This window comes from Oncorhynchus mykiss, chromosome 24 (genome assembly GCF_057628025.1).
Source record: "Oncorhynchus mykiss isolate SJ-2025 chromosome 24, ASM5762802v1, whole genome shotgun sequence".
In the NCBI taxonomy this organism is placed as follows: domain Eukaryota; kingdom Metazoa; phylum Chordata; class Actinopteri; order Salmoniformes; family Salmonidae; genus Oncorhynchus; species Oncorhynchus mykiss.
Window position 1 is genome coordinate 8,524,402 of NC_143045.1, and position 12,914 is coordinate 8,537,315.

At 45.4% G+C, this 12,914-nt stretch overlaps 1 protein-coding gene across 1 annotated transcript in view; it reads left to right on the forward strand.

Annotated features, from left to right (window-relative positions):
• Positions 1–11,654, forward strand: part of LOC110503649 (large neutral amino acids transporter small subunit 4) — a 29,108-nt gene extending 17,454 nt beyond the window's left edge. The window contains exons 7-14 of the mRNA XM_021582086.3: positions 120–253; positions 2,710–2,912; positions 5,719–5,862; positions 6,009–6,135; positions 6,326–6,458; positions 6,868–6,941; positions 7,072–7,195; positions 7,423–11,654. Coding sequence (XP_021437761.3) covers positions 120–253; positions 2,710–2,912; positions 5,719–5,862; positions 6,009–6,135; positions 6,326–6,458; positions 6,868–6,941; positions 7,072–7,195; positions 7,423–7,584 — 1,101 coding nt within the window. The 3' untranslated portion in view covers positions 7,585–11,654. The remainder of the gene's footprint in view (positions 1–119; positions 254–2,709; positions 2,913–5,718; positions 5,863–6,008; positions 6,136–6,325; positions 6,459–6,867; positions 6,942–7,071; positions 7,196–7,422) is intronic.
• Positions 11,655–12,914: the final 1,260 nt, after the last annotated feature.

The window sequence follows — 12,914 nt, forward strand, 5'->3', positions numbered from 1 at the left end:
ATACTTTCTACTATCAGGGCTACCAATTTGACTCTACTTTCCTATTCCCGCATGTCAGTGTGAAGGTCAGACATAGAGCTAATGTTGTGGTTGTTGGTCCCTGCTTCCTCTCTCATCAGGTCATCTATGACCTAGGAGCCACCTTCATCACCATCCTGCTGGTGTGGGCTGCCTGCGCTGGCCTCGTCTTCATCAACTGCTTCTTCAACTGGCCCCTGGAGCCCTTTCCTGGACCTGAGGATATGGACTACACGTAAGACACTCCTAAACATCACACTCCATAACATCACACTCCATAACATCACACTCCTCAACATCATGCTCCATAACATCACACTCCATAACATCACACTCCATAACATCACACTCCATAACATCACACTCCATAACATCACGCTCCTCAACATCACACTCCTCAACATCACACTCCTCAACATCACACTCCTCAACATCACGCTCCTCAACATCACGCTCCTTAACATCACACTCCATAACATCACGCTCCTTAACATCACGCCCCTCAACATCACGCTCCTCAACATCACGCTCTTCAACATCACGCTCCTCAACATCACGCTCCATAACACCACGCTCCTTAACATCACGCTCCTTAACATCACGCTCCTTAATTAACATCACACTCCATAACATCACGCTCCTTAACATCACACTCCATAACATCACGCTCCATAACATCACGCTCCTCAACATCACGCTCCGTAACATCACGCTCCTAAACATCACGCTCCTCAACACCACGCTCCTCAACACCACGCTCCTTAACATCACACTCCATAACATCACACTCCATAACATCACACTCCATAACATCACACTCCATAACATCACGCTCCTCAACATCACGCTCCATAACATCACGCTCCTCAACATCACGCTCCTCAACATCACACTCCTTAACATCACACTCCATAACATCACACTCCATAACATCACACTCCATAACATCACGCTCCTCAACATCACGCTCCATAACATCACGCTCCTCAACATCACGCTCCTAAACATCACGCTCCTAAACATCACGCTCCTCAACATCACGCTCCTAAACATCACGCTCCTCAACACCACGCTCCTCAACATCACGCTCCTTAACATCACACTCCATAACATCACACTCCATAACATCACGCTCCTCAACATCACGCTCCTCAACATCACGCTCCATAACATCACGCTCCTCAACATCACGCTCCTCAACATCACACTCCTTAACATCACACTCCATAACATCACACTCCATAACATCACACTCCATAACATCACGCTCCTCAACATCACGCTCCATAACATCACGCTCCTCAACATCACGCTCCTCAACATCACGCTCCTAAACATCACGCTCCTAAACATCACGCTCCTCAACATCACGCTCCTAAACATCACGCTCCTCAACACCACGCTCCTCAACATCACGCTCCTTAACATCACACTCCATAACATCACACTCCATAACATCACGCTCCTCAACATCACGCTCCTCAACATCACGCTCCTAAACATCACGCTCCTCAACACCACGCTCCTCAACATCACGCTCCTTAACATCACACTCCATAACATCACACTCCATAACATCACGCTCCTCAACATCACGCTCCATAACATCACGCTCCTCAACATCACGCTCCTTAACATCACACTCCATAACATCACGCTCCTCAACATCACGCTCCTCAACATCACGCTCCTTAACATCACACTCCATAACATCACACTCCATAACATCACGCTCCATAACATCACGCTCCTCAACATCACGCTCCGTAACATCACGCTCCTAAACATCACGCTCCTCAACACCACGCTCCTCAACATCACGCTCCTTAACATCACACTCCATAACATCACACTCCATAACATCACGCTCCTCAACATCACGCTCTTCAACATCACGCTCCTCAACATCACGCTCCATAACATCACGCTCCTTAACATCACACTCCATAACATCACACTCCATAACATCACACTCCATAACATCACACTCCATAACATCACGCTCCTCAACATCACGCTCCATAACATCACGCTCCTCAACATCACGCTCCATAACATCACGCTCCTCAACATCACGCTCCTAAACATCACGCTCCTAAACATCACACTCCATAACATCACACTCCTAAACATCACTCTCCTTAACATCACACTCCTAAACATCACTCTCCTTAACATCATGCTCCTAAACATCACACTCCTAAACGTCACGCTCCTAAACATCCCCTTAACCTAATATTAGTTTAGTATTACTAGTATTTGTTCCTTATATCATTGGTTATATCCTTAGTTATAACCTAATAGACAGACAGTTTCTAATATTAGCCAACAATAACAGGTTTAGGGGATAATACTAGGACTTGAGGTTCAACAACTTAAGCTGAAGTAGGAATATTAAGGCCTTCCATAGAGTCTCCATTCTCCTTGGAGCTCAGTACACTACATCCCCCAGCACACGTTCCTCTGCAGCATGGCGAAGGCTTGAGGCCCTGTAAAAAAGGAAATCTAATGAGATGAGGAGCTCAGCTGGCTTTGCTCTCATTCACCTGGATGTAGTCTCATTCTTTGCTCTGTTTTTTTTTCATCCTCCCCCGTTCCCTTTCTCCCTTTCGCTCGCTCCCTCTCTCTCTCGCTGTTTTTTTCCCTCCCTCTCCCTGCCTTTCGGTCTGTCTCTCTCCCTATCTCCCTCAGTGTGAAGATCAAGTTCAGCTGGCTGGGCTTTGACCATAAGATCACTGGAAAGCAGTTCTACCGCCAGGTGACCACGGTGGGGAGACGACTCAGCGTGGGGAACAGCATGAAGCAAAACCCCAAGGAGCTGGCCCAACAGGAGGGCAACAAGCTGTGTCTCTCCACCGTTGACCTGGAGGTCCAATGCAAGTCTCAGGAGGAATGTAAGTGTCTGGCCAGGCCACATCTGTTCATCCCAGACCAGAGAATATGACTGCTTTTGATGTCTTTCAGATCGAGAGTAGGAAAATACATTGTGCATTTTCTGTGCACACCGAGTGTGATGGGCTTCTTTCTCTAAATGGATTTGCCATAATGGGTTTCAAGCACTGAACCTCCACAAATACATACTTCATGAGGCCAAAAGCCAGTTTGCCAGTTTCCTTGTTACACCATTTTGAATAATCTGGACACAACAAAGGACATGTCTGCCAGAAACCTGTCTGATGTTAAGCTGTCCAACCACTTCACCAACACAATATCCTGCTCCAGCCATGGTGTAGAATTTAGATAGGAGCAGACTGACAGACAAAAATAGATCCAACACAACAATGCAATGGATCATTGTAGCCCTGCCTTATGGGTAAACAGAGGTAAACAATCGACCATATGCAAGATCTGGGCCTGTATCTTGTACTGATCTAGGATAAGGTCCCCCCTTTTTCATATAATCATATTTTTAACGATATAATAGGCTAAACTGATCCTGGATACAGGCCTAGATCTAGCATATGGTCGACTGTTCCTCTATGATGGATTGCTATTCCATACTCTACAACTTTTGTAAAGAAGAGCTCTGACTTCATCAGTGCAATTTTGATGTTTCAGAGTGGGCTCGCCCACCAGCCAGTGTTTTGGTCCCAGCCGCCAGCTTGTCTGAGGGAGCGCTGTCATTGGCGCTGAGGTCGCCAAGGCCATCCTCCCTCTCCCAAATTAAATCCTGCAAACGCACAACTGGCTATGCACTTTGCCTTCACTAACCCAGATCTGTACACTGCAATTAGCCACAAACCTCCAAAACACCCTCAAATCAGCCACGTGACCCCTCCTCACCTCCGCTGTGCTCCCTCCGCACTCCCTCGGGCTCGGAAACCTGTGGTTCTCTGCAGGCTCTCTTTGGTACCGAACGGACCGTGCAATCGATTCGGACCGCATTCCAAGAAGTGCTGCTCGGGTGGCGGTGGTGGGGCCGGGCCAGAGGGCAGATAGCAGTCAGTAAGGTCCGAGGGGGGTCATTATACACACAGGATGGATGCCTGCGGTTCTGTAACTCTGTTGGACAAGTTCCACGTGTCAGGAGGTTTTCAAGGGGCCCCTTGCTAAGGGCCAACTCCCCAAGCCTCTCTCTTTCTCTTTTGTCTCTCTCTCTCTCTCTCTCTCTCTCTCTCTCTTATATAAATATATATAAATATATATATTTATTTATATATCTGTATATAAATATATATATATTTATTTATATATTTATTTATATATATATTATCTGTGTTTGTCCACTCATCAATCTGATGCATGTGATGGTGGGGATTTATTTGGTTGTTAGGAGTTTTTTCCCTTTCAAAGAAGGCTCACTCAAAGATACTTTGGTGCCTGGGACCTCGTTTGTGGATCGGTTGTGAGAGCAAAGTTGAAAGATTATGTTATAGTGCTGTAATTGCATCAAATGGTTGTTTTATGCAACAGAATAGAGGGTTCGTATAACTCTATTGTGTCCGTGTGAGCTGAAAGTGGGCCTCTGGGGACACGGACAGGAAATGCACAATGTTTTGGGGTGATACCACATTCCAGAGCATGAGTTAATGTTTCTGTACTGGGGTACCTGGGGGAGATGGCTCTTGTGACCCATTCCATACATCTGTTGTGTGTCATGTAGACTGAAGGAGGATGGACTTTGCTATAAAATGCTGTGGCTCAAACCAGCTGGTTGAGTTCTCGGTGGTCCCCTCCAGGGGTGGTTACCGACCAGCTCCCGTGCTGCAGTAATGAAATGATACAGTTTGATTGTTTTGAAGAAATCCAAAAGTCTCTCTTTTTGATTACAATAATTCCACCACATGCTTCTTATATCAGCCAAACCATTAAGGGACTGTTTTGTATCTAAGTCAACACTGGCCATGGCGACTGTTGCCAGTGTAGGCTAGGTATTTTGAAAATGATCACGGTGTGTCCTTACAAGTGTGGTCACATAGTGTGCCAGTCAAGAATGTAAACCCGAGTGATGATCTAGGATCAGACCCCCCCCCCCCCCCCCCTTTAATTCATGGTGATCTAAAATACAAAACTGATCCCAGATCCTACTCTGAGACGCTTTGTGAATAATATTCTAACTCATATTATGGGTCCAGGACACAGGGGAGACCCAGTGTTATAGACTGAGACAGACTGTTAGAACCACCTGCTCTAATGTAATGTACCAGCCTGTAAGCCCCTTGTCCAGCCAGAATGTCAACGATGGTCCCGTCTCCAGAGCATTGGAGAGATACCTGCATTGCTGGGCAATAAACGCTGGACACATCTGTGGCGTGACCATTAAGACTTTTCCACTGCCCTGCCGCAGCTTTTACAGCTTTGAGATCAGTAGATGATTAACGGACCAGGGCCCCAGGCCCCTTGCTTACAGCACGGGCCCCCACATGTTGCCATCGTGTTACCGAGCTTCCCTGTTTCCCTACCTCCATGTTGTTCCTGAGGTGAAGCAGCTATGCCCTGGTAGTTTTCCATCACGGCATGTGGAGGACATGAAAGAAGGCATATCCTGTACAGTACACACAGGAAAAACCTCACTCCAATCTGATTTAAAAAATATATATATATATATATAATCCTGTCTATCGTCCTCCATTAATAAATTGCGTTATTCTGCATTCTGAGATTGAACGCAGCATCACTGTTTAAACTTCAGTTTTACTGGAGTAAAAGGTCAGGTACTGTTGTTGACGTTAATCTGTCTCTCCTCCTGTGTGTCCACAGCCCAGTCCTTCATGAAGAGTATCCTGAGTCCTATTTTCATGCTCAGCCTGATCACCATGTGTGTCACCCAGCTGAGACTTATCTTCTACATGGGAGCCATGAACAACATCCTCGAGTCGCTGTCCGACAGAGACTTGAACACAGGTGTGTGTGTGTGTGTGTGTGTGTGTGTGTGTGTGTGTGTGTGTGTGTATGTGTGTGTGTGTGTGCGCGTGCGTTCGTGTCTTGAAAATGTGTGAGTGTAAGCTCTGGAGGCAATAACATGTCTCTGTCTCTCCTGCCGTTCACAGTGAGTGTGTACACCTCCATTTTCGGAGTGCTGCAGCTGCTCTGTCTGATGACCGCCCCAGTGATCGGGTACATCATGGACTGGAAACTCAAAGAGTGTGAGGATGAGAACGCGAAGCCGGGTAAAAGGTGAGTTTCACACGCACGAACGCACCCGAGCTCGCACGCACACACTCACTCATGCGCAGGCACACACACACACACTCCAACAGAGCAATCCCCTGCCTCCCAGATACTCCCCTAGCCTTCCACAGGACACTACTATGTTATTTGTATAACCAGGGAGTATGTGTGTAACATGTGAGGTCCCCTCTGATAGAGATCTTACCCAGCCCAAGCGTCGTGACAGACAGATCCAGAAAATCACCAACGCCACACGGGCCTTCATCTTCACCAACCTGCTACTGATGGGCTTCGGGGTCACCTGCCTCGTCCCCAGCCTCCCTCTCCAGGTAAGTCGTCCCTCTGTTTCCTCTCCTCCATCTCGCTCTCTCTTTCCTCTCCTCTAGGGGCTGTGGAGAAGCACACATTTCACCGCGTGCTTTCCCAGTGTTTTGTAAAGCCCTCCTATAGCCAAAGGGAGAGATATTGGTGCAGAGAAAGAAAGAGGGAGAGTGACTCACATGTTATTGTGAGCTGATCCATTGTTTAATGCAACAGTGTCCCCTGGTGGACAGTTGTGTCATTACAAGTTATGCAAGTTATTTACAACCCAGCTCTGGGAACATCTCTGTCAAGACTTTATTTATTAAACATGGACTCCATTTTAGGATGGAGGGACAGGGCACCATGCATGCTCTGGGTCTGTAGATTCTGGAACACATCATGTTGAACTATTTCTCCTTTCTTCTCTGCCCTCAGATTCTATCGTTTATTCTGCACACCATTGTGAGAGGATTCATCCACTCTGCAGTTGGAGGGCTCTATGCTGCTGTGTAAGTGTCTCGTGTGTGTGTGTGTGTGTGTGTGTGTGTGTGTGTGTGTGTGTGTGTGTGTGTGTGTGTGTGTGTGCGCGCGTGCACAGTCCCTCCCACACAAGTGCCTCATGCTGGTTGTCCTCCTTAGGTACCCGTCGTCTCAGTTTGGCAGTCTGACAGGCATGCAGTCCCTCATCAGCGCCCTGTTTGCCCTGCTGCAGCAGCCCCTCTTCATGGCCATGATGGGCCCCCTGAAGGGAGACCCCCTATGGGTAAGAGAGCAACGACCTTTCACCCTTTCCAGTATACTAATGTGCTATGAGCATAATGCTGCAAAGGCTCCTGGATACGACTGATGTGTAGCAGCCACCTTGTTCTAAAGCAATCTGCCCCGAGTGCATGTCATAGCACACACTGCCGTCCCGATGTGAAAACAACACCGCTGTTCCCTCCATTCTTCTCACTGTTGATGTCACTTCCTGTGTGTGGTTGTGCGCAGGTCAACGTGGGCCTGCTGGGGCTGACGGTGCTGGGCTTCTGCCTGCCTCTCTACCTGCTCTGCTACAGCCGCCAGCTCCAACGCCAGAAGCAAGAGCGCGAGGAGGACCCCAAGATCTACGTCCAGATCAACAACGGCAGCACGCCCGAGGCCTTCATCTAGAGAGACAGACTGACGGACGGAGATTTGTTTCAACAATGAGAAGGAGGAACGGAGAGTGTGAGGAGGGGAGAGGTCACAGGTGTGACTGAACTGTATGATGAAATCGCAACCTCACCCACCAACTCTGGTCCCTCTACCGTCTGCACTTGCACTCAGACGATACACTCTCTCTCTCTCTCTCTCTCTCTCTCTCTCACACACACACACAACTCCCTTACATTCCCCCTCACACACAGACACAGACATACATACAAACACATACACACAAGCGCTCGACACACACACACACACACACCACGCCCACTGCCAAACACACTCTGTCAAACCTACAGTATATGTTCACCAATCTCAGAGAACTACTATGATAAACGCACACACTTTTACACTCCCCAGAACACCATTGACTACATACACTGTGAAAGACACGCAACAACACACACGTTGTGAAACCTCTTCAACACACACACGCGCGGTTCCTTTTCCAGGGACACACCACCAAATGGACAGTGTTCATCTTCTCACCACTGAAATGAGAAAGGACAACCGCGGGTCTGTGAACTGAGGAGAAAGGAGAGAAGAAGAGGGAGGAGGATCTCCACGACTTTCTCCTCCCTTCCAGTCTCCTCTTTGTTTCAGTGCTCTATCATTTTTTTTAATTTCATTTTTTTGTCAATGATGCCATGCTCACTCCTGCCTGTCAGTGCAAAAAGAGGACACTGATTCTCCGGTCACCCTGCGAAAAGAACTAGAGAGGAAGCAAGCGTTCAGCGCCATGTCAAAGACCTCCAGATGACGTCCTCCTCCTCGCAATTACAATACCCAGGCCACCAGTGTTTTTACATGTGTTTTCAATGATGCCAGTAACGACGACGAGTATCGCCTCACTTTCTAATTCTGATCCAAGTTAGTCTCGCACCGTCTCTTGCTGCACTTGGGGTCTTCTACTTCACGCCCTGAAAACTGGTTTAATGATTAGGACGTTATTGAAACGTTATCGAAACGTTTATTGGCGATAGGCCTGTATTGTTCTCTGTGGTTGTTACATGTCAATGCCTCTCTGTTGTCACAAGTAGTTTGGACTGGAGGTAGGAGTGAAACAGGTGGTATAGAAGCTCCAGTACTCCAAATGGTGCTAAGAGTTCATCCTGCCATAACGTTCCCATTTAGTTCTGTAACGTTCCCATAACGTTCTGCAATGTTGGGGATAGTCATCATTGTAAATGAATTGGTAAGAATGGAACCTCATGCAACTTTTAGAAGCTAGTCGATGTAACCTTCTCATCTAGCGAGTGTTCCTTCCAGTGTCTCAAAGACCAAACCTTGTGACTCTTTTGTTGTTGAGGATAACAGAGGCGTTGAGTGTTAAAGCCACAGAGAAGCTGTCGTTTTAAGACTGTTCAAACAGCTCTAGGAGACTAGAAAGCGAAGGAATGTTTTTTGTAACACTCAGCACTCTAGGTAAAAGCCCGAGGCAATAGCTTTGCTTTGAGTCAATTTGAGCTGAGAGCAAGTGATTCGGCCAATGGGTTTCCAGTGAGCAGTGTGCAGGCCAGCGTTTTACTTCTAGGGAATACTATGTGACTGTGCAAAGTGGCTGTGCTTCAAACAAAAGCATGGCACAGGTTGAAACAAGCCTCTTACCGGTAATAATGTGCCACAACAACATAAGGTACAGCACAGCTGTAGAAAAAAAGGGTTCCTAAAGGTTTCTTCGGCAGTCCCCATAAGAGAACCGTTTTTGGTTCCAGGTAGAACCCTTTTGGACATCCGAGTAACTGTTTTAGGTTCTAGATAACACGTTTTTTTCTCCTAAGAGTGTAGGCTGGGTTATCAAGACCACTGACTGGTCTTGTCTTGGCAGTCCGTTTTGTCGTGCAAAATGAATTTCTTATTGAATTGGTGTGTTTTTCTTTTTATTTGTGATGACCAGATGTTGTTTTTGTCAGGAGACCTGGTTTTTAAAAAGTAATAGTTTTATCAACTGTGTTTTACCTGCAAAATGATACTGACATGCTGTTCAACCTTTTGTTCTGTTTCAAGACAAATGTGATTTAGTACAAATGGTTTTACGATAAATTGTTTAAGATAGGAGATGTGTAGCTTAAGGTGAACTGTGGTTGCTATGGGCCTATTTCTGCCACTGTTCTACAGTACCTGAATTACATTCTGATTCGCTGTAGCAATAAGTACTTATGTGAGTTGCTGAGCAATCCTCTACTCATCCCGGCAACACATAACTCTGTGAACACCACGGTTGTCCAACCACACACATACACACACACAATGCAAGAATGTGGATTGATATAATGTAATGTTTATTACAAAGGTGCTTCTCAATGACAGGAACATGGACTCATATTTTTCTTGATGTACTGGTCAGGTAGTGGCCATTCTGCATCTATCAATGGTCTCACTTACAAAGCCTCACTTTGTAGCGACAAATTACTTGAATTATCGAATTCCAACTTCAACTTTGATTCACTTTTCAAATCAAAAAAAGGGAGACGGAGAGATGCTTGAATATGATATCTGATTCTAAATCCACACTCTTGCAGCTGTTGTGAATGTTGTGATCTTGGGACCCAGGTGGGCGGGCAGGCAGGTCATGATAGGAGATTATGTTCTTGAATGATCTGTTGCGGGTAACAGACACCGGAGAGAGAGCGTGACAACTTGATTGATGTAGCTCTACGTCCGCAGACACAGCGTTTAGACTGGACGGGACACCTGCTTTTCCTCAGTCACTCACAGAAGCACTTCCAAAGACAGCCATGTAACCAGCAGATTGCCTCTATGTTCAGATGATTTGAGATGCGGATACGATACGGCAAGTCGGTGCACCGCCCTCTCTCATCATGACCCGTCACATTGATCCATCCATGTCCAAACCCCTATCCTGAACTGTTGCACTGACACACCTGGTTCTCCACTGCAGTCTCACCCAAACACAAACCACCCACCCAAGAGATCCTTCACATACTGGCGATGGAACTGAGAGCCAATGCTAGAATCCCCAAAAGCTTCAGGAATGAAATACGTGAGAACTGAATGGCACATGTGCACCGTAGTCCTCGTATCAGGATTTCAATGCTATTTTTTCTGAATGGCATGCACTGAAATATAACAATAATAGATATAATAGACAGTGCACCGCTTGCTGGTTTTGCATGTTAGCATAGAATGTATTCCCAGTAGTTTTTAAAAAATTAATAGAGTAATGACATCGGAACTGCAAGAAACTGTTATTTTTGTTACTTACCGCAGGTGGTCTTAGTCTGTCCTCTTGTATGCACCATCCAGTAGGTCCCTGTCCCTCAATATAGAATGGCTCCTTGCTACTGACTGCTGTTTGGGCCTGTCTGTTTGGGTTACTCGATTTCAAGGATCTACACACACACACACACTGATAGAGAAACAGGTCTAGACATCCTCACTTTGAACATCACTCTACTTGTCGTTTACATGAATGTATTTAGCGAAAAGAGAAAAAGCATGTATAGCCCTATAGACTGGTTCTCGTGGCTTGAACATGTGACTAGAGATTGCAGGTGGATTCTGATAATGATGCTATACTGTACTCCAGCACAGTGAACGTGGGGTTGGAATGATCTGCATTCCCTCAGTATGGGAGAATCAGCACTATTTACACTGCCATACCTTAAAACGGTCATTCTACTCAAAATGCCATCACCGTAGTTATTTTCTAGATGTGACATACTTTTACTACTATGCCCTTCCCTGGGATGTAAAGTGTGATTGGCTATTCTCTGACGATGAAAAACAAGCAGTGTTTTTTTTGGATAGAGTGTTTTAATGGTTTGTGTGTCACTTTTAGACATTGAACGGGAGCTTCAGCTGAAACACCAATGCTTTTCCCTGTTTATTTTGTTGTTTTACATTCTCTTTTTTGGTGTTTATTTCAATATTTCATGTCTATATACTGTATATTGGATCTCAGTTTTTGTTTTATATCACATTATAGCCATTGTTATTGACATTTTGAGTCATTTTCTAAATGAGAAGAAAAACTAATCTATATATGAAAAACATAAACAATTTAATTTGTAAAATATAGTGTCCGTTTGTAATTATTTGACCTTGTTTGACGTTTTTGCACGTTTCCTCAAAGTGTGGTGGATTTTCAATCACTCTTAATGCATGTTAAACAACATGACATATCCCATGTTACAGCTGTATGCAATATAATGGACAGAAGAAAGCATGGATGGTCTGCTTTAAGTGGAGGAAGCCTGCCAATGCCACCTCGCAACTGCAGTCATTCCTAAATCCAACCACCCTAGGGGGAAATTCCATTTCTCAGGGTTAGGCTATTGTAGGTTTCATATTAGCCACATTTTTGCAGTCAGGAGAAGTGACATTAATCATGCCTGTAATGGCTGGCAACTTTCCAAAAAGAAAAAGGGCCTTTACTGTGTTTCATTATAAAGTCATGTTGTTTTAAGAGTCTCGAGTCTCCACCAGAGGACAGGCTATTACAGTTCACTACTACACCACAACTCAGCTGCCCAATTCCCTACTATTTTTCCTTGGGTGTTGTTAACACACCAATTAAGAGAGTTGGAGTGAAGTGATACTTGAAGAACAACATGATGCCAAAACACATGTAGGTATTTTAGATGATTGCTTGACCACTGGGGATTAATTGCTGTGGGGTAATTAAAGTAAACCTTAATGTTCAAGTGAAAAGCACAATACAGTAACAATGCATGTTTTCAACTCTCACCTAAAATCATAATGGTAATAGGAGTGTTTCACACATGTACAGCAGTGGAGGCTGGTGGGAGGACCTATAGGAGGACAGGCTCATTGTAATGGCTGTAATGGAATGGATTCAATCCATTTATTCCGTTCCAGTCTTTACAATTATTATTTGTGTTGCTCTAGTCTTGCTCAAGCTTATTGAAGGCTAAACCACTGGTTTGACTTGCTGAGGTTGCTACTAACCTGTTCCAAAGACCGACACGAAAACACGGGGGGGTTACTGAGTTCACCCTCCACCAACTGTCACAGCCAAGAAGCTTGAATGAGGAGTGAAACTGGGAGGACTGGAATAACATTTGGGCTCAGTGAAACTGAACCACTGTGACTGGTGAAACAACTTAAAAAACCAATGCACTCCACTTAAAACCCCCACAACATTTGACCTAGGTAGACTTCAATTGAAGAGCTTACAGTTTTCCATAAGTAAACTATGTACATGACTCTGTGCATGTGGTCCAGGCCAGGCATAACAAAAAATAACCTCACCAGTAAAATAAGAATTTGCATGTGGTTAAATAACATACTGGTTTTCATGTGTGATCAGCGCA